Raw genomic sequence first — 26,600 nt, 5'->3', positions numbered from 1 at the left:
ACCTTTTCACTGAAGCTCAGTTCGAGCTCTACCAGAATGACTCAGCTCCAGATCTCTTCACAGTCTTGATTCAGACACGGACTCAAGAGCTGAATACCAAAGGAGAAATGAGAATAGCTGTCCTCAACATCAAAGCAGCATTCAAACACCAAGCACCAAGAAGCCCTATCAAAACTTAGGTCAATGAGAAAATCTTCCAATGGCTGGAATCATATTGGACACACAAGTAGATTGTTGTGGTTGTTGGAGGCCAATCATCGCAGCCTCAGGACATCATCGCAGGAGTTCCACAGGCTAACGTCCTCAGCCCACACATCTTCAGCTGCTTCATCAATGGTCGTCCCAATGTTATAAGATCAGGAATGGGGCTGTTCAGTGACGATTCAGCTCCTTTTACAGCTTCTCCAATAATGAAGTGGTTTGTACTAGCCTATAGCAGGACCCCGACATCATCCAGGCCTGGGCTGATAAGTGGCAAGTAAAATATGCACCACATAAGTGCCAGACAATGACCATTTTGAACAAGAGAAAGTCTAACCACGTCTCCATAACCTTTAACAGCACCACCATTGCTGAGTCCTCCGCCATCTACAGGGGTTATCATTGACCAGAACTTTAACTGGACTGGTCATAAAAACAGCGTGGCTACAAAAGAAGGGCAGAGGCTGGGTAATCTATGACAAGTGGTTCTCTTCCTGACCCTTCAGTGCCTCTCCAAACATCTACAAGACTCACGTCAGGGGTGTGATGGACTATTCACCACTCGCCTGGATGAGTGCAGCAGCAACAACATTCAAGGATCTCAAACACCATCCAGGACAAAGCTGTTTGCTTGATTAGCACCCCCAATATTGGACTCAATATCCATCACCAATGCACTACCTATGGGATACACTGCAGCAACTCACCAAGGTCACTTTGACTTCACCTCCCAGCCCCACTACCTCTATCATCAAGAAGGAGGAGCAACAATGTCATAGGAACGTCATCTCCAAGTTACTGTCAAAGTAACACACAATCCTGATTTGGACATATATTGTCATCACTGGGTCAAAATCTAGAACTCCCTATCTAACACCATCACCATAAGGACTGCAGCGGTTCAAGAAGGCCGACCACCACCTACTCAGGGCAATTAGGAATGGGCAATAAATGCAGCTTGCCAGTGTTACCCACACCCCGAGAGCAAAAAAAAGGCATATCTTGAATTTAGAAATAAAGATAACATGGATTATATTTCTGCTTCCTGACATTTAACAGTATTAGCATCACCTTGTGCAACACGCACACAAAACCCCCCAGCAGTCACAAATTGTAATCCCCCGTTAGTAGCCGCGTAGGTTTCTGTGCCGCTACCCCAGTCTTGGGGAACTAGCAAATCCCCCTTTATATGGGGCATTGTGGACCACCAATTATATATTGTAATATTTGCCAGTGAAGTTAACATCCAATAGGTCATTACACTACTGGTTTCGTTTTCTATCAATTATATTTTTAAAGGTACGGACTCTGGCCAGACAGAATAGGAGTCCAAAGGGCATTTATGCTGGTTCTTTTCTGTAGGTGTCTCTATACCTGAGAGTGGACGAGAGTGACCTGCTCCTCTCCTGAAAATCCCAGCACTCTGTGCAGCCACTCCTCCTCCCCGCCCCCCCCCCCTCTCTCTCTCTCTCCAGAACAATGGCAATCACCGGGGGTGGCACTGTCACTTCCACCCACTCCAACCCCAACCCCTATCCCTTCCCTTCTCCCTTTCCTTCTGCCGCCACCAGCACCATCCTTGGCCTCGCACATGGGCTCCCCCCCAAAGCAACTTTCCCCGGGAAAATATTTACCATGATAAAACTTTACAAGGATAGTCATTTCTGCACAATTGCTCCTATAATTCGGCGGAGATTTGGAACAGATGCCCAAACTAAAAGGGGTGGACCGGCAAACACGAGATTTTGACAAGACATAAGACAAAATTAACGGGGCGTCTCTTAAAGACAATGTCTAAAATAACAAACAAAACAGCGTCAATGAATGGGAACTGAAATAAAAAGGGACATTATCAGATTCGAAATGAGGTCGAGAGAAGTCAAGTGTCAAGTGGGAAATGACAATGAAATAATGGGTAACAATTGTTCCTGCTGCATGAAATAGCTCTTGGACATGGTCAAAATACACAAAATAACTATTAATGATGGTAACAGCGACAGCACATTAAATCCGAGCAGTCACCACTCACATCTTAAATCAATGGTGGTGACATTTTACTGCGGGTTTCAGTGGATCTCAGAATTGTTAGAATGAAATGATTTTTGCCCGATGACCTTGAAGGTCTCGTCGTCTATTTCTTGCCAGGAAAAAAAACGATTTAGTAAATAGTGCAACATGATAATGTTGTTCCCGAGCTTCAAACCACCTGAGGTCCCCACCCTCTGCATTGGTTTATTCCCTTTTAACATAATGTCAGTTGTAAAGGGCTGCGTTTTATCTATAATCATCTCTTAAAATCCTTTAAAAGATTCTGAGCAATGTAAATTCCAAGTTTTGAGGCCATTAAATAATGAAGGCGATACCTTTTCTTGTTGCATTTATTAAGATGATTGTTCGTGACTTGTTTTCTCAAACCTGACTACAAATGTTGGAAAGCATTGATGACTGAATAAAGTGAAGATGTTTGGCGTACTACACCTTGACAGCAGTGGGATTCATCCAATCATATATGTAATCAAATATTAACTTTACAGCCGAAAAAAAAATCGCACGTGAGGGTCACTCCATCGCGGCTAAGGCGACGTCTCAAAGGTTCAGGTAATTTAGCAGGATTAGATGAAGCAATCGGTGTCATGATCATTACTAGAAACTGCAATCAGAACGGGTACGGTCATCCAGAAAACAAAATCAATCACCATAGCATCAGGAACAATAAATACAATGGTGACCATAATATAAATATTAGTAACAGCAGCAGTAATCATAATGACATATAAATATCACCTGTTAACGTTATGTTATTGCAAAAAAATGAAGTGTTGGAGAGGTATTTTTAGAGGGGAATAACTTTGTGGGTTTTTTAACCTTTCAGGTGATCCGAAATATTGTCTCAAAGCACGCCACGAAAAATTACAGCAGATAATAAGAACAACGCGAGTGACCCTCCTGCGGGAGGTAAGGTAAGGACAGTGAAAATGATCACTGCAGTTTTCTGAGAAAAAAAGAATAGAACTACATCCAGATTATGTGTGTCCCTGATATCATCGAAACTGTGCATATACCCCACGCAGACAACTCGTGTAGATTACACTGGAGAGGCAGGTCAGATAGACTGATTGAGTGACAGACAAGTCAAATAGACATACAGATAGAAAGATCGATAAATAGATAAATAGATAGATACTGTAGAATAGATAGACAGGCGGGCAGACAGTATCAGTAAAACAAACGCCAAGGATAAAAGATTTTCTATAATATGATTTAAAGGAAGAATAAGAGCTCTCATTTTCCTCTGGGTTGTAATATAACTAATAAATGTTTCGATTTATATCTTCTACATGCATTTTAATGAGAACATAAGAAAGGTCAAGTAAGACGAAAGACCATTCAGCCCATCAAAAGTTCTCCCTCCAGTCTTTAACTCTCCCAGTCTAGTGTCCAATGTATTGAAACACTTTTACAGTTCATAGCAGGGTATTAGAGATATGAACTTTAAGTGTGTTTAAATACTTCACATATCCACCCCTCTTTTGGGTGGAGAGGTTCTTTCTGATATAATTTAAATTATTTTTCATTCATTTATATTTCTGACATCTGAACTAACTAGGCAGCCTTATTTTAAAGCAAAGTTTTGAGTTTAACTTATCGAAGCCATTTAATACTTTACATACTTCAAAGAAACTCCACTCTAACACTCTTCTCTCTGAGGTATGAAGACTGGGTTTGTAATTTTTTTTCTTATATCTCAGCCACCTCACAATTGGAATCATTCTTATTGCTCTTCCCTGCACCTTCTCCAGTCCTTGCACGCTGTTTTTTTGAGCGGTGACCAGAGTTGCATATAATAATGCATTGTACAACCTCCGCATAACCTCAGTAGACTTGCCATTCTACTGTACTGGTTATTTTGTTAACTTTTTGAATTGTTTGTGATATTGTCCAGGGGCTGTAACGTGGCTAGGACGCCCCAGTGTAGGCGGCAAGTGCAATGGAGGCCTGGAGCCTGTGCACAAGCTGTGTGTTAGGCCCATTTGGCCCCCAACTACTATATTAACTAAATGGCCAGTCCATAATGCGACTGTAGCATCTGATTAGCGTCCCAGCCACATAGCACTGAAAAGGAATCGGCTATAAAAACTCTGGCACTGTTGCCCTTTGCCTCTCTTAGCACCCATGGTCGCTGTACCCCATGCCTCCACTGCCCCTTGGCCACATGCCATAATGCCCCCCACGCTGGGCAAGTACCCACTACACAACAAGCAGCCAGTAGCCTTTTACTGGCTGGTAGTGCCTGATAATGCAATCCTGGTACTCCGCGCATGTAATGAGACACATATAGGGGCCAGTAAATTATACCATTGAGTTGACCTCACATTTACAGAACTGAGTTCCCTTTCGGAATCTTCCTGTGATAATTCTATTCTGTTCATTTTGTACTTATGTCAACAACAACAACTTGCATTTATATAGCGCCTTTCACGTAGTAAAACGTCCCAAGGTCTTCACAGGAGAGTTATCAGACAAAATTTGACATATAAGGAGATATTAGGACTGGAGTTTGGTCAAGAAGTAGGTTTTAAGGAGCTTCTTAATGAAGGAGAGGTAGAGAGGAGGAGAGCTTCAGGGAGAGAATTCCAGAGCTTAGGGTCTAGGCAGCTGAAGGCACAGCCACCAATGGCAGAGCGATTAAAATCGGGAATGCAAGAGGCAAGAATTGGAGGAGAGCTGAGATTTCAGAGGATTGTCGGGCTGGAGGAGGTTACAGAGATAAGGGAGAGTGAGGCCATGGAAGGATTTGGAAACAAGGATGAGAATTTTAAAATCCAGGGGTTCCAGGACCCGGAGGGAGCACAGAAGTGATGGGTGAACCAGACTTGTGCGAGTTAGGATAGGAGCAGCAGTGTCACACATTATTTGGCCCCATGTGCAATATTTTACATTTTTAAAAATCAAACTTCATTTGCCACCATAAATGATCCAAATCCTGATTTTATTAGAATCTACCTGTTTTAAGATTATCCACAAATATAACAATTTTGTAGCATTTGACAGACTGTGAAAAAGATTGCATGTGGTTTGAAAATGAATCCCAGAACCTCCACCTCCGCCCATTCAATGTAACTCATAACAGCAAACTTTGACAAGATGATGGTAAATCTGTCATAGAGGTCAGCTCCGTGGTGCCCACTCCAAAAAAAATCTGCATTTTAACCTGACTCCTTTCTCGGAAAAAACCCAAATGCTGGAAATCTGGAATCAAAATAGAAAATCTTGGAAATTAGCAGCAAGCTAACGGAAAGACAATTAAGGTTTTGGGTTCGAGTCTTCATCGGAACTGGCACGTGGACTGGAGCAGCCCTTCTTTAAGACTACAGGCACAAGTTTGGAAATGGCCAGGATTAAAGGATAGGAGATGGGGGACAACAGGTAGTATATTTGATTTTTGACTGCTGGTATCAGACGTGATTAGTAAACCCGACCAAAATGTTAACCTGTCAGATGGTAACCCACCTGCTTTTCATTTCCAACATTTTATGTTTTCATTTTATCTGGCAGAACAACTTTAAACATTTAAAATATGAATTATGTCTCGTTTGCCCTCATCTATGTCCCTGCTTGTAGTCACAATAATAATCATAAGTATTATCTAACAAATATATTGTTCTGTTTATTTGTTGTATTTTTCTAGCGCAAAGACCTAACAATGCATAGAGCACAGTTGGACTAGGTTAAAGGTCAACCAAACACAGTTGGACTAGGTTAAAGGTCAACCAAGCACAGTTGGACTTGGCTAAAGGTCAACCAAACACAGTTGGACTAGGTTAAAGTTCAAACAAGCCCAGTTGGCACTTGCTGCTTTACCACTAAATATTATAATTTTTTTTCACATTGTTTGCTACTTAACAAAAAACAATTTTGATAGTCGTGTGGGCAGATTGGCTTTGTGTCCCGTGGACTGAAGCGCCATAGAATTTATCGTTCGCCCATCTGTCTGGTGGATTTGACTCCATTAAGCACTGTATACACTGCTTTAATCTCTGATTACTCCAGTCAGCGCGCATATTTCAGATTTTATGTCACCTCACTCCTCAGCCCTTTGCACGAAAAGTAGCCGAGAAATTACTGTGACATTCCATTGACCCCTCGAGTCCTACCTGTGACATTAACCTGCTGCGATCACTAACAATATTTCAGCAGAAATATAGATTGTAAAAACCGATTTAATAGCCCTGAAATTTGTAACGATTCGCCTTTAAGAATATGCCCCTTTTATATTGGGTTTAGTCCAGTTGTCCAGTTGAATTTATGATTCTCAGTCGATCTCTTTAAATTGTTCCATTGCGTTTTTAATAGTGCATTTATTTACACGACTTTTTGTGTTTCCTCAAAAGCTGATTCAAATGTTCGCAACGAACCTATCCCTTTAAGAGTGCACCAATTGTGGTTGACTCTCCCCCCTTTGAGATAAAGCTGACTGGAGTGAATTTAGAGTTAACTGTGTTTCTCCTTCAAATCGTTAAAAGGATTTCCCTGCTGATTTTGACGCTCGTGTTTCCCATTCCAGCCAAACGGTTGCTCTTCAGCAACCTGTCCCTTTAAGGGTGGATTCGGCTCTACGTTTCCCCTTTAAGCTGATTGGGGAGAACAGAGCCTGGGGCTGTGCAGGAGGAAGTTGCGCAGACTTGAGGCAGCTCTGACATAAAAGCACAGATAGTGATTGAAAGTGATGTTAAAAGGATTTAGCCTCCGCATTAAGTCGGACGAGAGCATTAGCCCAAAGTCCCGGCCATCTGCCCTTGAAGCCGCGAGGAGAGGCCAGAGGCAGCAAAACCCTTAACGCAAAGTCAGCCTGTCAAAAACCAGCCTCCAGCACCCGTTATCTTTAAAACCACGGATCGTGTTCTTTCGGCAGGTTTGTTTGTCTTCCCTTTCCCTTGTCCTTCTCCCTGTCTCTCGGTCTCTACTTTTGACCCCGGGTTGTCCTGCCTCCGACAGTAAAGTGTGCGCTCAACTCCCGGCCATTCTCCCATCCTTTCCCCTGGACCGGGCTTCCAAAGTGGGCCAGGGGTGTGTGTGTGCGCGGGCTGCCGTGAGATAGGGAAAGCCTCTTATATGCGTGTGTATATATATATATATACACACATACACATGAGTCACGGAGACCGGGGGAGGGGCACTTTTCCAGCGTGTGATCTTGTCTATTTTATGTGCCCAGGTCATTTCACACCTTTCCCCCCTATGTTTTCCTTTCAATTAGTTCTCTACAATGCAAAAGCGAATTTGGAGAGGATTGGAGAGGAGTACGACTCAACGCGTCCAGGTGTAGCGCCAATGATCCCGAGTTGGATTTGGGACACTTTAGAGTGGCTCGTTTGAACTTGGAGAGCGGCCGGATCGACTCAGCCCATCTGCATGGTGAATTAAAGTATTCGGATCTATGAGGTTTGCCCTGGCTGGTCACGGTTTGGAGTCTCTTTCGGGATAATGGAGTTTCTGGGATGTCCCGAACCCCGACTGATGTGTAACTGGTGCCCATGCTGAGCCTGGCACTGCGCCCGGTGCGCCCTCGCCATCCGCCCCGAGCCTGCGTGTGCGCTCCGCCCGGGGACCATGCGCTCCGGCCCCATGCCTATGCTGCAGCTGGCCGCTCTCATCTACTCGCTGCTGCCGGCCAGGACTCAGTACGACAGCTGCAAGTCGCTGGTGAACACCGATGACGCCGGCCCTTCTTGGGAGTTTTACGCCTGTCAGCCTAGACCCATGTCCATGAAGCAGTATCCGAAAGTGAAGGTGGAGCCGGCGGGGGTGACCTGTGGAGACCCTCCCGAGCGCTTCTGTGCCCTGGTAAGAACCAAAGAGAGAAGCGGTGGGGAGGACAGAGGCCGGGGATGTGTTTCAGTTTAGAGCTATCAGTCTAGTGCTTTCTTCACAGTGAGAAAGTGAAATTCTAAAACCATTCGCTGATCCGACTCCGAGTAAACTTTACTAAATGTCACTGTGGCGGCTCCTTGGTCCGCTTTGACATGGCCAGGGAAGTGGATCAGAAATAGTGATGCCTCTCAGGAAACAGCAGTATGGGGGAAGCAAAGAGATGTAGGGTCGGTGAGAGGAGAACAGATATTGTACTGGGAAATATGTAGTGGAATTGAGTGAAGCAGAGAAAGAGAGACAGCGGGAGCCCGCGGCTTTATTTAACATCCAGGGACCATCAAAGTTCAAATTTCAGGAGACTATTCCATTCTGTTAGTATTCTCCCCTCCGCCGTACTGCCACACTCGGAACACGCAGTACAGAAACAATTTAGAGTTTGAGAGGATAATTTTTAAATGCAGTTTCTCTCTGGCTACCGGCACCTTTAAAGATGTAAAAGTTGCCAAGAATATATACACTTTTTAAAATAAAAACTCAGAGGAACTCCTTAACAGTTAAATTGTCTGTCAGGGATTTTCTTCCTGCTTTATCTGGGAGATTAATACTATCCGTGCTCTGCAGCGCAGAATTAGTCTACTGCAGACAGGGGGAGGGGACAGTAAATCCGACATCTGCAGCTCCTCAGAACTACACCCCCTCCCGTACTTTTCGTTAGTACTGGTAACTGCGATCGGTAACGTGCACGGACACGGCGTGGATAGAACATTAAGTGACTCCGACTGGATGTTCCATCTCTGCCCAGTTTTATTACAGTCTGAAAAGCAATGGGTTTGCTAAGCTCTGATTCAGTGGGTTGCCCAGGAGCCGAAATGAATGCACTTTGCAACATAAATAATTCAGTTAAGAGCGAACGCCGCCGGTTTAGTTTAATATACACTTGGCTAATAGACATGCAGTTATTCGGAATGAATTACGAGAGACTAATGCATGGTAAACCATTTACACAGTATATCTGCCCTACACGCTTCATCCGGATTAGTGACCTGCATATTGTTAAAATCCCCAAATGTTTTTTTATATGATAAACCCAGATTCATTTAATGATCGCGTACTTCAATGATAGGTGCTAGAAAGTGCAGTTGACTCAAAGCTGTGGCAGTAGATTCGGTACAGTTAGTGCCGCTACTGAACTTTGTTCTTTTGACCAGTAAATTGTTTCGTTTAAAAGCCTCAAAAGACAGTGCAACCGGAGTAGTGAACGTTAACTAAACCGAACCCGACCTCCATCGTTGCAAGGTCCCGAAAAAAATTGAATTGTTTGCCTCTCTCGATCACACCCTTCGAATTGTTTTTAAAAAGTCCGCAGTAACCTGTTTTAAACGGGATCCGCCACAAGACCTGCACACATCCTAATGTTATTTTAATGCCCCAACTGCTGACTATCGTAAAACCAGAGGAATCGATTGGAAAGAAATCGAAGAAATGAGGAGGAATCTCAGCCCACTGCACAGTCAAGATTTTAACGTAGTTTTAAAATCAGGCGTGTGCGGCAACTGACAGTTAGCGAATATCACTGAGACTGTGAGACACATCGGATCAACTATCACCTCCACTCCCAGCCGCCCTCCTTTTTACTCACTACCTCTCCCCACCCACCCCCCCTACCACCACCACAAAAACAACACTTTAAAAAACGTTTTTCAATATTTGTGATATCTTTCGTGTATTTATAATAACACCGTTGAATCTCATACTTCTGAGATGTAACCTAGAAGCCCAGGGCCGCTTCAATAAATAGGGGAGTCGGGGACTGAAAAATCCAGAAGTATAAGATATTTTCGACTCGCTCAAAACTATCGAGTCTGACCAAACACCGGTCCTACAGTCAGCATTCATGTGAGACTGATGCTGGACTTTGTGGCTGGGAACAATATAGCCCATCAACCACCCAACACACAGTGTTGAGGTTAAACCAATTTTAATACATTCAAAAAACAATCTGTCGCTGATCTCTCTGGTTTAGGAATGGAACTATTAACAAACCTGCAATAAGAATTAAACTCTGGGCGATGATTGCAGGGGAGCTTTTTAAAATTCTAATTTGCTACAATAATGTTTCAGGAATCCAAGAAAATGGACATTAGAATTTGACACAAACGAAAAATATCTTTTGTCGGGCTCAGCTGACAGGGGGAGTGTTGTAAGCTTAAAACATTGGTGAGGTTAGTCGGAAGTGTGGTGACGATGGGACTGACTCCAAATGATAGCCAGTGCAGGATGGTCCCCAAAGGGCACAGATTAATGGCCAGCCGCTTACTATAGTCAGATAACCAAATGTAGGAAGGAACCGAGTAGCAAACACTAACTTTGGGCACCATACAGATAGGGGGGACATAAAACCCCTGCAAATCGGAAGCAAAAACACAAAATACTGGAAATACGACAGGCCAATCAATATCTGTAAAGAGAGAAGACAGCTCAGTGTGTAACCCCCAAACGTTAACTTCTTTTTACAGGTGCTGGCTGGGCTGTGCCTGCCATGGTGTCCACACAGCTGCAACCAATTAAACTAGTGCAAATTAAAATGACTAACTTTTTTTAAGTAGTTAATGTATTTAAATGAATTAGAAGCCACAACAGAATTAAACACATTTTCAATGTGGATACCTGAGACCATAAACCGGCCACTCGCAGGAGATCCGTGTTCAATACAAATGTTCACGGGGAAGGATGGCGTGAGCCACAGTATTTGTGAATACGTTTATTTTGTCAGCGATTACTTGTTTTCCGAGGGCACAAACGTGACAGTTCCAATAGGAACCGATAGGCTGTCCCCGGAACAGAGTGTCTGAGGATGTCCTTAACCTCGCTACTCTCGCCTCACTGGAGTGTCATTCGTGTCCCAAGTAGCCGAGGAACCCTCCTGGTTGAAACGTTTTCTTCCCTGCCACCACGAAGTTATTCGAGGTTTGTAGCCAGGCTGCTTTGTGTACTGATCCTCTCAAACTCCGAATGATTGGGAAACCAGGGACAGCGATCGTAGGTCATCTGGGATTTAATTTAATGTAATTTGTGAGGAATAACTAGACTCCTAGATTACAACAGTGATTACACTTCAAAAGTATCTCATTGGCTGTAAAGCGCTTGGGGGGGGGGGGGGGGGTCCTGAAGCCGTGAAAGGCGCTATATAAATGCAAGTTCGCTCTTTTTCTTTACTTACAGGTTAGTAATAGGAATAAAAAGGACGTGGCTGCAAGAATTTTTTTCATATCCATCCGAGTGCCTTCAGCCTGTAAAATAAAGATTTGTATTCATTTATCATCATATCAAGTCTCTCAGAAATGTTTTAAAACGCGCTAGATTCAGTGCACTGAGTGTTGCCATGTAGGCTAAGACTGTTATCATTCTGTGCATAGCAAGACCCCACATACAGCAATGAGACCAATGGCCAGTTAACACTGGCGGTGTTTGAGAGGAGTGTTGGCAGGGACGCTAGCAGAACTTCCTGCTCTTCTGTAAATAGTGCCATGGGATCTTTAACATCCACACAGGTGGAAAAGGCCTCAGTTTAATTCTCAGCCAAATGAGGGCTTCGCCCACGGTGCAGCCCTCAGTACTGGAGTGCTCAAGTCCCGGAATGGGGCCCCGACCCACAGCCATTGACTGAGGCAGAGTGTGTAACCAACTAGAGCAAGACTCACACTTGCAAGACCACTACCAACTTTACAAACTCCTTCCAGTTGGAGAACCCCCATTAAAGCACATTGTACCAGACCGGTCTCCCACAGTCCATTGGCATCAAAATAAAATGCAGAAAGGTTTAAACGCAGCGAACACCCTGTCATATCTCAGCCCTCGGGTCGGTGAAACAGGGGCTGGATAGCTGGCTGATGTGATCTCTCTCTCCTCCCCCCCCGCCCCCGCCCCCGCCCCAAATAGGACACAACACACAAGCAACTGTGTCCTTTTTTCATTGGGCGAGATCACCAGTTGGGGTCGAATCACACCACACCGACACTCGCTCACTATTCGGTATGAGTGCACTGGAAACTTAGTTAAGATGGGTGCCTGGGCGCCATTAGTCACCAGTTAATGGGAGAGCGCACAAGGGTATAATAACTGGCAATTAAAGCAAAGCTACTGGAAATTTGAAATAAAAAACTGGAAATGCAGAGCAGGTTAGTCGGATTCTGTCAAACAGAGACGGGCTAATGGTCGGGATGGACTCATCAACAGAGAATCCGTCTCTTTCAGCTGAGGCTCTGCATTTCCAGAATTTTTGTTGCTGTTATTTGTAATAACAACCAGAATTTGGTACATGGAGTCCTGTATATCCCACCTGTCCTTTCGTTGTTGCAAACCCGCATCCAGCCTGCTGGCAGCCTAGCCCCTTTTAAGTGATAATATGATGTGGAGATGCCGGTGATGGACTGGGGTTGACAATTGTAAACAATTTTACAACACCAAGTTATAGTCCAGCAATTTTATTTTAAATTCACAAGCTTTCGGAGGCTTCCTCCTTCGTCAGGTGAACGATGTGAAAATCGTTCACATCGTTCACCTGACGAAGGAGGAAGCCTCCGAAAGCTTGTGAATTTAAAATAAAATTGCTGGACTATAACTTGGTGTTGTAAAATTGTTTATAAGTGATAACAGGTAGATCTCTCAGAGATGATCAATGATCCGGCCACTTGACATTAAGGTAAACTAAACTAACGGGGATGAAAGCCACCGGTACCCAGAGACTGTGAGGCTTTGATCAAGGGTTCGTTGTGTGAGTTTTTTTGTTCTTTTCTAATTCGATACCGGGGCGCATTTCGAAAGTTTTTTTTGCAACATTAAAAATCCAAACTTTCAACATTGCCCATCAGAAAGAGAGTAGCATGCTGCCAACAGATCACTCCAACAGTGGGTACAGACCTGGGAACTCCCGGAGCCACCCAGGCTATTTCTGCCACACACTTGGAGCGTCTCTCCAGTCTAGACAGATGGGAACAAAGGGGGGCTGAGCCAGCTCAGTATTAATATTAAATATTATTTCAACTGTCCATTCTAATTGAATTCAAACACATTGACGGGAGTGATTGATACTGAGATAGGGAAGGGAAAAGTCTACTTGAAAAGTTAACAGTCGGATTCGACCCTATTGGATTAACCCGGGGGGATGTCCCAAACTGTCTCACTGTAAAACGGCCGAAATAGTTGTTTGTTTCCAGTGTTCCTTCTAAGACGGGAGAAATATTTCCTGCTTATTTCTTTTAATCTGCTTGAAGATTTTTTTTTAAAAGCTAAGCAGAAAATGCACAGGTCTACATCTTTAATCAATGCAATTCCGAGGGATGGGGGCGGGAGGGGGGGTGTGGGGGGGGAGTAGTTCAGTTCTGTAAGGGGAATGGGTAGTTCAGCTGCAGTGAGGAGTTATGTGGATTCAGGGCCTCGAACCAGCACCAACAAGTTTGTCCCTCCATCAGCACCAGGGATTGCAGACAGCAAGTTTGTTTGCCAATCTGTTCATCGCACAACTTCACCTGGTCCGTAATTAAACCAGTGCAGTTTTTTTCTGGCTAGCTGTAGTTTAAGCACATAACACACAGCGTTAAGATAATAGAAAGTTACTAAGTATATATATATGGCTATCTATTCCCCGTTCATTCACTCAAATGTGGACGCTCATTTTCGGATAGCAACGGGTCTAGACAGCCGCACCTGATCTCTCATCCTTCGAATCGGGATAAGAATACATCCAATGGATCGGTTTTTGGAGGGGTCACCTGATTGAAATACATTGTGAAATGGGCTGGACACATGGACCGTGTGTGAAGCCCTCGTCCTGGTGGGATCCCTGTCATCCATTGTCATGTTATGATACCCTGGTTATTCACAACATGAATGGTTTGCATTATATCCAAGAGAAACCTCATGGCCCAGTTTAATCCGGGCAAATGAACAGGGACATATTCCGCCGTTGACCTCGGAGAGCGGACACGACTCCTGTAGTTTTGGGAGGAGTTGGGTGGGTGCATTCGCTGCTGGCTCCGACACACTTCCCTCCTCCCGAGACAGTTCATTCTTTGTACAGTTCGATTTATCTCTCGTTCTCAATTTCTTTCTCCGTCATTTCCCCTCTCCAACCCCTCTATGTACATCTTGCTCAGTATAAATACGAGAGTGGATGAAGGGGACGGATAGACTGACACTTTAACATCAAGAGTTACAAACTCAGTTTTTCGGTGTTTTGCCGTCCCTCGTAAACCCGACTCTTCCCCCTCCTTGCATAGACGAGAAAAGCATATTTAAGAATTGATGCTGATTCACATTATCTTCAGTGAGGAGCATTTTTACAATTCCATGTTGAGTTGCGACCTTGCTTTCAAACGACCTCACTTAAAGAACGATCGATGAAACTTGAGTGAGATTCGTTAAGCAGCGTCTGAATTAGTAATTCTCCTTTCAAGGAGACGTTTCCGGGATATTAATATTTAATCAAAGTTCAGAGTTTCCTTACATACCCGACGGAAGTGCTCACCGAGATAAAGATACACAATAAAGACTCTGGATTTCCAAAAGAGAAAAACACTGCCAGTGAGACCATATGCACTACATTCAACTCAAAATAGTAACCAACTTACTAATATTTCTATTTTCTACAATTTGCATTTATGTAGTGCCTTTTAAAGGATAAATATTCTAGTAGATTATATGCAATCGCGTTTATATTGAAGAACGAGATAGTAGGAAATAAGACAGATTTATTTAAGTATCTATTTGTCCAGGTATGTGGGGGTCTAATCAGCTGAGCACGAAGAGGAGAAACTGTTTAATAACTTTAGACAAAGAGATTTGTCTTAAAGTTGGGTGATACTGTGAAAAGTGACCCGGGCAAAACTTGTTCCAAAACTTCCCCAGAGAAGTCCGAGTGGGGACACGGCCTGTTGAACCCACATACTTACTCAGTATGCATTGAAGCGGATCTGCCTACATCACAGTTTCTCCTACCGCCAACATTAATCTTCCCATTAGTTCAGTTTCATCAATATTTACTCCTGGTTAAGGACAGGCAAGCTTTTTAAATATGGACCCACTCAGCAGTTTCACAACTGAAGGAAGCACAGCAGCTCCATTACTGTCTAATTCATTACTCGTTTAAAACGTCCCATCATTTATTAGTAATAATCGAACTAATATTTATCATAAATATTTAATTACATTCCACCCCCAACGCAAAACCTAATCGTTAAAACAGGCAATCATGAACATATCACCAAAATCCACAGGAGCCGATGATGAAATTGATCAAATCCCTGAGAATGAAATTCATCAAATCTCCCAAATTCACTCTCTCTATCGGAGGGTGAATGATCTTCAATAACCCATAATTTGGGTTCCAGCAACGAGCACCCGAAGCAATGGCGGTTTTTCAGACTTAGTGGATATTCATTCTTTTTACAGGTTTCAGAACCCCCCCCCCCCCTCACCTTTGCAAACAGATATCTTTTCCAGATGGTTTACAGCATGAAACTTTGTATACATTTTAAATTCAGCTCATTAACCGATTATCCGTTTCCTCCAACTCTCTCTGGAACACAAAGACTGTAGAAGCAACCATTATTGTTCTAGGTTTTCTATCTCCATCCGCTTCCAACTTGGTCTTTCTCTCCCTCAGTTCTATCGCAATGATAGAGCCTTAGTTTCCCATTACTCCAGATTCAACTCCAAAATCCTCGGTCACCACTATTCCCTCTCCCCTCCCTCCCCAATGTCTTCCATTCTCACCTCTGATTCTAGACGTGAGGAGCTCATCGCATTGTTTCTTTCCAAAACTGGGGTCATCTGCTTATCAGTTTGTTTATTTTGATCTCTCCCCTTTCCCCTCTCTTCCACTATCACCCACTACACTCTACAGTTCCTCTCCACCTCCGCCCCCCCCCCATTCTCCATCAGACTCATTTCCTCCATGCCCACATCCTGCTCTCTTGACATCCTTCCTAACCGTGATCTGATCACCCAACATCCCCTTCACAGCTCCATGTTCATTTGTCGACCTTTTTTTCTCAGTCATTCTTTCCACTCCTTTTAAACCACTATTAACACTCCTTTGACCGAGCCCATGTTCAACTATTCTATCCTTGCAAACTTCCTTACAACGTGAAGGAAATGGCGTCTGTAATTTGGAAGCCGGCAGAGATGTCAGTACACAAAGAGTTAAATACTGTAAAGTTGTATCAAATGAAAATAAGGCTGGCAGAGTGCTCCTGTACATAAAAATCTTTTCTTGTGTTCTTCAAGTCAATCTGCTTCTTTTAGTACCCTGCATCGTTTCATATGCGTTCAGATTTGGGAATATTTTAATGAGAATAAAATGGTGTTAAAAATGCATCCCGTATACCATTTTCTAAACTTCAAAGTTATCAGATCTGAAAGAGTAAGTTATGCTAATCGCTGCACTGCCAACTTCCCAGGAGAATTTCCATTTTGTTTGAAGTTCATTAAAAAAAACACTTTCATTTTAGTTAGCATCCAGTTAAAATATCCATCATTTTTGCTTTAGCACATTTATAAATTAACATCAATTTTCCCCAATACAAAGTGCGTATGTTGAGAGGAACTGAGAAATATCTGACTTGCAAACCAGACATTCTAATATGAGAATGGGAACAAAACAGAGAATAGCAGAAATAACCGCAGTTATACAAGTCTGTCATCTATTTGAAAATTTCATAAATGCATCGGCATCTCTACTTAAAAACATAATTCCTGTGACCATTGAGAGATTCCAGCATCTGTTACATTCTAATATTCCTGCCAAATTAACTCGCCTTAATATGAGAATAATCCTGACATCCATAACCTTTTAATGCACCACAATGACGTTCGATTAATCTGTGAAAACAGCACACCAGTAATGACAGTTCTGTTAGGGAAGGGGAGGAAACAAAGGTCAACAATTTAAAGATAACAAAAAAAATCCAAATTTAAAAATGCAGTTTTAAGACTGTGACAATTTTTCTGAATCTTCCTTGGAATGTAGAATACCTTGAGCCTTTAAAGGAGTTTTGACCTTAAATGTATAAACCTTGCCTGTAGGGGTATTCAGTAAATGCAAACCCTACCTTTTAGGGGCATTTGGTAAATGGGAGCCCTGGCTATAACTGAGTTGTAAAATTTAAAAATCATCCCTTCATTCCTCCTGGCCTTGTCACTGATGGAAGAGGGGGAGGGGGGAGGAGGAGGGTGATAGGAACCACATGGTATCAGATCCTATACAATATGTAGCTTGTAAACAATTTTACAACACCAAGTTATAGTCCAGCAATTTTATTTTAAATTCACAAGCTTTCGGAGGCTACCTCCTTCCTCAGGTGAACGATGAACCTGAGGAAGGAGGTAGCCTCCGAAAGCTTGTGAATTTAAAATAAAATTGCTGGACTATAACTTGGTGTTGTAAAATTGTTTACAATTGTCAACCCCAGTCCATCACCGGCATCTCCACAATATGTAGCTTGACATCCCTGTGCTGATTCAGTTCTTCAGTTCTGCTGTAGCACAAAGATGAGCAACACTTACAGTTTTGTTTCAAATTGCATGAATTAATTTAAAGTAGGGTTTATTTTTATTCTTGGTGATTTACTTTGTTACAATACATTCTACCTTCGTTGGTTAGCACAATTTAATTTACCCACTATGATATTAGCAGAGCCTTTTCAGATTACAATGGTACTGTAGTAGGATAAATTCTTGTGTTCTACTTCTCCTGTTCAATTCCATCAGCCCACGATGTGATGGAAAAGCTTTATAGTGAAGTTGAAATGCATGAGTTAACCACCCATTGATGGAATTGCTTCTCCAACCATCCTCCACCTGCCCCACTCAGTCCCACAAAGTTGACTCACTTCCTTCCAGACATAGTCCATTCATATTGAGGCCTCATTACCACAAAATCATACTCATTCAATGATAATGGCTTGTGTGTTCCATACTTAGTAGCTGGAGTCATTTTATACCATTGGGATTCCTCTTAGCTTGTGGTTTCTAGGTAGATAAGTAGCAAGCGAGTCTAGTGCCAATCTATAATAATGACTGTTGCTAAAATGGGAATATCATGTGTATTATCCTTACAAAGCATTCATTGTTGCTAACAATGTCAGACAGGCTCCATTTTTGAATTTGCTATGACTATTGCACTTGGCATATCATAGTAAAAAGGACAGCAGTTAAAGGAATTTTATTTTAAAAATATCACCTGACTCCTAGCTATAATTTGAAATATGAACAGATTTTTTTCATTTGAGTAATAGTTCAATTTTATGTTTGTATGCTGAGATTCCAGTGAAAATTATTTGTAGTTTAAAAAAAACATTTTTAGGTTTGAATATGCACAAATGGTTCTCTTCCTTTTCACTGCTTAAGTCATACACACTGAATCCCTTCCTCAACACCTTCAAACATGCACATGGTCTCCTCAACCAAAACCATTCATATAGGGAGTGAAGTGGGAAGTGTACATAATCTGTGTGTTCACCACCACCTAAAATAAGATTGAAGCAAAGTGGCAGCTTGGCTCAGCGGAAGCAATCTTGCTACTGAGTCAGAAGCTTATGGGTTTAAGCCCCACTTCAGGGCTTGAGTACATAATCTAGGCTGACACTTCAGTGCAGTACTGAGTGAATGCTGCAGTATCAGAGGTGCCATGTTCCAGACGAGATGTTAAACCAAGACACTGTAAAAGATCCTATAACACTATTTGAAGAAGAACAGAGAGGTATCCTGGCCAATATTTATCCCACAACCTGACACCACGGAAGCATATTAACTGGTTATTTATCTCATTTCCTGTTTATTGGACTTTGCTGTGTGAAAATTGGCTGCCATGTTTGCCTACAGAATAAGTAACTAAACTTAAAAATAATTCATTGGCTATGATGCACTTTGGAGTGTCATGAGGACATGAAAAGTGATATACAAATGCAAATTCTTTCTATTAAGAGTATCCACCAAATGATAACAGCACAGGGTGAAACCTGGTCTTCTGGTCACTGGTTACTGAAAGATCTCCAGCAACAACAACTAATGCCTTTAATGTAGGAAAAACATCTCAAGGCAGAATCAATTGATTTCTAGTTTATTAAACAGGACATGTAGCTGCCACTGTATCTGTTCAAATCCATCTTTTGTCTCCTAGAAGGTTACAAAAGTAACATTCTATAAAATGCCAAAGCTGCTTATCAAGCAGGAAAGTATAGATCCCAATAATTATTCATGTTACTTTCTGATTCTGTTTACTGTAATGGTTCCTCATTTGACTGAAAATAATTCAAGATACAAAATGATTACATTTTAGAATGTTTAAAACTATAAGTTCTGTTTGAACCATCAATACAAAATCTAAAAATCAAAGCAATGAAGCCTTGGGCGAGTTTCATCTTTTGGAAGCTGGTTTGAATCCAGACTCAGTTGATGGGATGAAAGCCTCTCTTAGAATCATAGAATGGTTACAGCACAGAAGGAGGCCATTCGGCCCATCGAGCTCATGCCAGCTGTTTGTAAGAGCAATCCAATTAGTCCAATTCCCCCGCTTTTTCCCTGTGGCTCTTCAAGTATTTATCCAACACCTTTTTGAAATCCACGATTGAAAATGCTTCCACCACTCTTTCAGGCAGCACATTCCAGATCATAACTACTCGTTGTGTAAAAAAGTTTATCCTCAAGTCGCCTTTGGTTCTATTGGCAATCATCTTAAATCTGTGTCTTCTGGTTCTCGACCCTTCCATCAATGGGAACAGTTTCTCTTGATTTACTCTATCTAAACCCTTCATGATTTGGAACACTTCTATCAAATCTTCTCTTAACCTTCTCTGCTCTAAGGAGAACAACCCCAGCTTCTCCAGTCTATCCACGTAACTGAAGTCCCTCATCCTTGGAACCATTCCAGTAAATCTTTTTTGCACCCTCTCTAAGGCCTTCACATCCTTCCTAAAGTGCGGTGCCCAGAATTGGACACAATACTCCAGCTGTGGCCAAACCAGTGTTTTATAAAGGTTCAACACAACTTCCTTGCTTTTGTACTCTATGCCTCTATTTATAAAGCCCAGGATCCTGTATGCTTTTTAACCGATTTCTCAACCTGTCCTGCCACCTTCAAAGATTTGTGCACATATACCCCCAGGTCTCTCTGTCCCTGCACCCACTTTAGAATTGTACCATTTAGTTTATATTGCCTCTCATTCTTCCCACCAAAACATATCACTTCGCACATCTCTGCGTTAAATTTCATCTGCCATGTGTCCGCCCATTCCACCAGCCTATCTATGTCCTCTTCAAGTCTATTACTATCCTCCTCACTGTTTAGTACACTTCCAAGTTTTGCGTCATCTGCAAATTTTGAAATTGTTTCCTGTACACCCAAGTCCAAGTCATTAATATATCAAAAAAAGCAATGGTCCTAGTACCGACCCCTGGGGAACACCACTGTATACCTTCCTCCAGTCCTAAAAGCATCCGTTCACCACTACTCTCTGTTTCCTGTCACTTAGCCAATTTCATATCCATGCTGCCAATGCCCCTTATATTCCGTGGGCTTCAATTTTGCTGACAAGCCTATTATGTGCCACTTTATCAAACACCTTTTGATGTCGTGCCAGACAAGTGCCAGGCAATGACCATCTCCAACAAGAGAGAGTCTAACCACCTCCCCTTGACACTCAACGGCATTACCATCACTGAATCCCCCACCATCAACATCCTGGGGGTCACCATTGATCAGAAACTAAACTGGACCAGCCACATAAATACTGTGGCTACAAGAGCAGGTCAGAGGCTGGGTATTCTGCAGTGAGCGACTCACCTCCTGACTCCTCAAAGCCTTTCCATCATCTACAAGGCACAAGTCAGGAGTGTGTTGGAATACTCTCCGCTTGCCTGGATGAGTGCAGCTCCAACAACACTCAAGAAGCTCGACACCATCCAGGACAAAGCAGCCTGCTTGATTGGTACCCCATCCACCACCCTAAACATTCACTCCCTTCACCACTGGCGCACCATGGCTGCAGTGTGTACCATCCACAGAATGCACTGCAGCAACTCGCCAAGGCTTCTTCGACAACACCTCCCAAACCTGCGACCTCGATCACCTCGAAGGACAAGGGCAGCAGGTACATGGGAACAACACCACCTGCACGTTCCCCTCCAAGTCACACACCATCCTGACTTTGAAATATATCGCCGTTCCTTCATCATCGCTGGGTCAAAATCCTGGAACTCCCTTCCAAAAAGGCAGCTCACCATCACCTTCTCAAGGGCAATTAGGGATGGGCAAAAAATGCTGGCCTTGCCAGCAATGCCGACATCCCATGAATGAATAAAAAAAACCTTTTGAAAGTCCATATACACATCAACCGCATTGCCCTCATCAACCCTCTCTGATAAAAAAAAAACTCAATCAAGTTAGTTAAACACGATTTGCCTTTAACAAATCTGTGCTGGCTTTCCTCTATTAATCCACACTTGTTCAAGTGACTATTGATTTTGTTTCTAAAAGTTTCCCTACCACCGAGGTTAAACTGACTGGCCTGTAGTTGCTGGGTTTATCCTTACAGCCTTTTTTGAACAAGGGTGTAAACATTTGCAATTCTCCAGTCCACCACCCCCATATCTAAGGAGGATTGGAAGATTATGGCCAGCATCTCTGCAATTTCCATCCGTACTTCCCTCAGCAACCTAGGATGCATCCCATCCGGACCGGGTGACTTATCTACTTTAATTACAGCCATCCTTTCTAGTCCCTCCTCTTTTTATCAATTTTTAACCCATCAAGTATCTCAATTACTTCCTCTTTTACTGTGATTTTGGGAGCATCTTCTTCCTTGGTAAAGACAGATGCAAAGTACTCATTTAGTACCTCAGCCATGCCCTTTGCCTCCATGCGTAGATCTCCTCTTTGGTTCCTAATCGGCCCCACCTGTTTACTATTTATATGCCTATAGAAGACTTTTGGATTCCCTTTTATGTTAACTGCTAGTCTATTCTCATACTCTCTCTTTGCCCCTTATTTCGTTTTTCACTTCTCCTCTGTATTTTCTATATTCAGCCTGGTTCTCACTTATATTATCAACCTGATATCTGTAATATGCCCCCTTTTCTGTTTCATCTTGCTCTCTATCTTTTTCGTCATCCAGGGAGAGCTGGCTTTGGTTGCCCTACCTTTCCCCCTCGTGGGAATGTACCTAGACTGTACCCGAACCATCTCCGCTTTAAAGTTCGCCCCATTGTTCGATTACAGTTTTACCTGCCAATCTTTGATTTCAATTTACCCGGGCCAGATCCATTCTCATCTCATCTCATTGGCTCTCCTCCAATTAAGTATTTTTACTCCAGATTGTTTCTTGTCCTTTTCCATAGCTAAATGTTCCCCCAGTGACAATTGCTCCAGTTGACTCACTTCATTCCCCAGAACTAGATCCAGCAATGCCTCCTTCCTTGTTGGGCTGGAAACATACTGATCAAGAAAGTTCTCCTGAACACACTTCAGAAATTCCTCCCCCTCTTTGCCCTTTATACCATTACTATCCCAGTCTATATTAGGATAGTTCAGTTCCCCATTATCACTAGTCTATAGTTCTTGCACCTCTCTGTGATTTCCCTGCAAATTTGCTCCTCCATATCTTCCCCACTAGTTGGTGGCCTATAGAATACACCCAATAGTATAATGGCACCTCTATTGTTTCTTAACTCTAACCAAATAGATTCTGTCTTTGACCCCTCAAGGACATCCTCTCTCTCCAGCACTGCATATTCTCTTTAATCAATACTGCCACCCTCCCCGCTCCTTTTTTTCCTATCCTTCTTTCCTGAACACCTTGCATCCAGGAATATTTAGTATCCAATCCTGTCCTTTTTTGAGCCAGGCCTCCGTTATTGCCCCTACATCATATTCCCATGTGGCTGTTTGTGCCTGCAGCTCACCAACCTTATTTACCACGCTTTTGTGTTTACACACATGCACTCTAAACCTATCTTAGACCCTCTCGTATTCTCACTCAGTCTGATCCCACCTAATACTGTACTATTCCTTACTCTAGTGTTATCTGTCTCTCCCAATCCTTTGTGCACCTTGTTTTATCATTTCTAATGCTACATCCTGGTGCCCATCCCCCTGCCAAATTAGTTCAAACCCTCCCCCACAGCACTAGTGAACCTCCCCACAAGGACATTGGTCCCAGTTCTGTTGAGGTGCAACCCATCCATCTTGAACAGGTCCCTCCTGCCCCAGAATTGGTCCCAATGCCTCAAGAATCTGAAGCCCTCCCTCTTGCACCATGTCTATAGCCATGCATTAACCTGCCTTATCTTCCTATTTCTGTACTCACCAGCAAGTTGCATTGGGAGTAATCCAGAGATTACTACCTTTTGAGGTCCTGCTTTTTAACTTCCTCCCTAGCTCCTGAAACTCTGACCGCAGGAGGTCATCCCTTTCTTTTCCTATGTCGTTGGTACTCTCACGGACCACGACTTTTGGTTCTTCCCTTCCACCCGCAGAATGTTCTGCACCCTCTCCATGATGTCCTTTATCCTGGTACTAGGGAGGCAACACACCAAGCGGGACTCACGTCGGCAGTCACAGAAACACCTGCCTGCCCCCGACTATCGAATCCCCTATGACTACTGCCTTTCTACACTTCACTGTAACCCCCTGTGCAGCCCTTTGCCCTATGGTGCCATGTTCAGGACTCTTTTATTGGTTTGCTGTAAGTATTGATTTGTAAAAAGAATTTGGTCCGTCTCAACCCAGTGGGCGAGTTCATAGCACAAAACTGTCATAATTCATTGCTAATTGACACAAATTCTTAGTTGTGTTCAAAGAGGCCATAAGCATGCCTGGTCAGGGTGGCCTTTTGGAGGCTGGGATTAAAGCCTGTTTTTAGGCCAATTTAGAGGGAGCTTTACTTTCCTTCTGACCTGTGCTATCTCTAACCTGGAAATGCTTTGTGCTGTTGTTGGGTGTAAAAAAAAAGGGAAGTGTTGAGGAGAGGTAAAAACTGAATGGCCAGCGTACTAAGGCACAAAGGGTTAGATTTTCCTCTATGTGCAAAGTTGAAGAAAAATTGTTTTATTAAATCATTAGCTTATAACTGCAAAAGATATCTTATTTAATTGTGCACAGAGGAATATATATTGCATAGTGATAGAGTGGAGGCTATGACCAAAATTCTTCACATGGTGAGTATCATATATCTTGACCATACCATCATGTCAAGTGCCCAGAAGCATTGAGGTGTTTCCACAGCAGGAGGCAGAAAAGAGAAAAAAGAAATGGAAGCACTCAGGGTTGTTCTTACACAATTTGTAGTGATCGACTCAAAAGTAGCTCTGATAGAGGCTAAGGAGCTTGACCAGGGCATGGTGTGTGGCAAGGGGATGAAAGGACGTTCTATAAAGAGTGAATAATAAAAGTCTTGGGAATGAGGAAATTGACTCTGTAGTTGGATTTCGTAAGCAATTTTTTTTCTCATCAGATTTGTCCCTTTTTCTTCCCGTTACCCTGAAGGAGCTAACTCATGCTGTGGTAACAGCTCTCCAGTACCTCAGAGAATCTGGATTGTATGTGAGCATCAGTCAAACCTGATCCTGATCCCAACTGGCGTGCACACACACATGCACACACACTTTCCACCTCCGATCACGATGGTGATGCAGAGTAGAAACTCTGGCTGATTTTCCCCCCCCCGCCCCCAACCTGGCCAATTTTAGCCCCCCCACCACTCCGAGTTGGATCAGCTAACCCTACACAGATGAAAGTTCAACTCTGGAACCATCTTGATTTGCATGGCTCAGTATTACACAAAGTGACACATTTATTCACTGAACCAATGGGAGAGCTGGATTAAGAAGTGCTATTACCGCTGTTTACAATGCTCACTGAGGTGAGATTTAAGATATTAAAAATTTGCACTAGTCACCTTGCTTCGCTGTGGGAGTACTGTTTTGGTATTCAATACATTTTGATTATCTTTGTCACATTTAATCTGTTGTTTAAAAAATAGTCATTGATGGTCCAGTGTGGTGTGATATTGAGCCATTCAGAGTTGGAAATTCCCGGGTGTGGTCCCTGGTCTGTGCTGAGTTAGCTGATCTGTTAAGACAGCAGTAGGGCTTCTATTTTCTCAGGCATAGAAGAAAAATAAATTCAGCCAGGTTCTCACTCCCAATCACTGTCCAGTGACTGCTACTGGAAAGTGCATCTATATAAACACTGGATAAGGAAAAGATCAAACTCAACTGCACTGCCTTTTGTGAATGAATACCTTGCAACAACTGTGGTCTAGATTCACACACAAAGACAGCCACATGGAATGGTTATTTTTGAATTGAAATGGGGTGAGGTACTGAAGGGCTGCCAGCGCCCACTGAACTGTACCCAGTGCGAGTTACTGTCTATAGGAAAGGAGAAGGGAAAATTGGAGAAACCCTCCATTTCACATTTCTCCCATTTTCTCTACGGACCCTAGTTTTAAACTTGGATATCAATGCCACCCCCTGGTTGACCTACTAGGAGATGCAGTCAAATTGCAGGTGATGAGACCCCTCGTGAACTGGGATTCCTTCCTGCCAGATTGTCAACGAAGATCACATAATTCACCCTGAGCAGAAGGCTGAGTGTGAAAATCAGTAGCTGCCCCGTGAATATAATTTCCCTTTTGAGGTACCAGATTGAGTGTGTTTTATTGATGGGATAAAAAGGAAAACAGCACAAACCTAATTATAGGTTGATAGTCACTGCACAATGTCATCACCTCCCACAGCTTAGGCTCACAGCATAGTTCCTGAGCTGCTAGGATTTTTTCTGTAACAATTATACAGATTGAAGCATAGGAAGTATGTTTTATGTCAGTAGAAGACCATCTAACAAATATTTCTAAAAATCTTACCCACACTGCTGTTTACTGATTTCTTGGACTTGTGCACATTTCTTTCAGCTGATCATTCTCAAAAATGTGGACATTGTATACTCTGCAATGCTGACAAATGTGGTCTGTGAATAGGAACATCAGATGAATGCGGGAAACTGCAGCATATATGGTGCCACTAATGCATTTAGAAAGAATTAATTTGCATTTATATAGCATCTTTCACATCCCCAGGATGTCCCAAAGTGCTTTACAGTCATTGATTTGCTTCAGAAGTGCAGTGACTGCTATTATGTGGGTACAATTGGCAGCCAATTTGTGCACAGCAAAGTCCCACAAACAGCAATGAGATAAATGACCAGGTAATTTGTTTTTTTGTGGTTTTGGTTGATAGATAAATGTTGTCCTGGACACCAGGAGAACTTCCCTGCTCTCTTCAAATTATACCATGGGATCTTTACCATCCACCTGAACGGTCAGACAGGACCTCGATTCAATGTTTCATCTGAATGACAGCATCTTGAACTGTGCAGCACTCCCTCAGTACTGCACTGAAATGTGCTCAGGTTCTGGAGTGTTGAACTCACAACCTTCTGACTCAGGCAAAAGTGCTACCACTGAGCCAAG

General features: G+C 42.9%; 1 protein-coding gene across 3 annotated transcripts in view; it reads left to right on the top strand.

Moving 5' to 3' along the window:
- Positions 1-6,872: 6,872 nt before the first annotated feature.
- Positions 6,873-26,600, top strand: part of LOC137300613 (netrin-G2-like) — an 86,287-nt gene continuing 66,559 nt past the window's right edge. For all 3 annotated transcript variants that reach the window (XM_067969789.1, XM_067969788.1, XM_067969787.1), the window contains exons 1-2: positions 6,873-7,114; positions 7,460-8,046. In XM_067969789.1, coding sequence (XP_067825890.1) covers positions 7,813-8,046 — 234 coding nt within the window. In that variant the 5' untranslated portion in view covers positions 6,873-7,114; positions 7,460-7,812. The remainder of the gene's footprint in view (positions 7,115-7,459; positions 8,047-26,600) is intronic.

Source organism: Heptranchias perlo, chromosome 31 (genome assembly GCF_035084215.1).
Source record: "Heptranchias perlo isolate sHepPer1 chromosome 31, sHepPer1.hap1, whole genome shotgun sequence".
NCBI classification, from domain to species: Eukaryota; Metazoa; Chordata; class Chondrichthyes; order Hexanchiformes; family Hexanchidae; genus Heptranchias; species Heptranchias perlo.
Note: the sequence above shows the minus strand (reverse complement) of the source record. Positions and strands in the feature narration are given on the sequence as shown.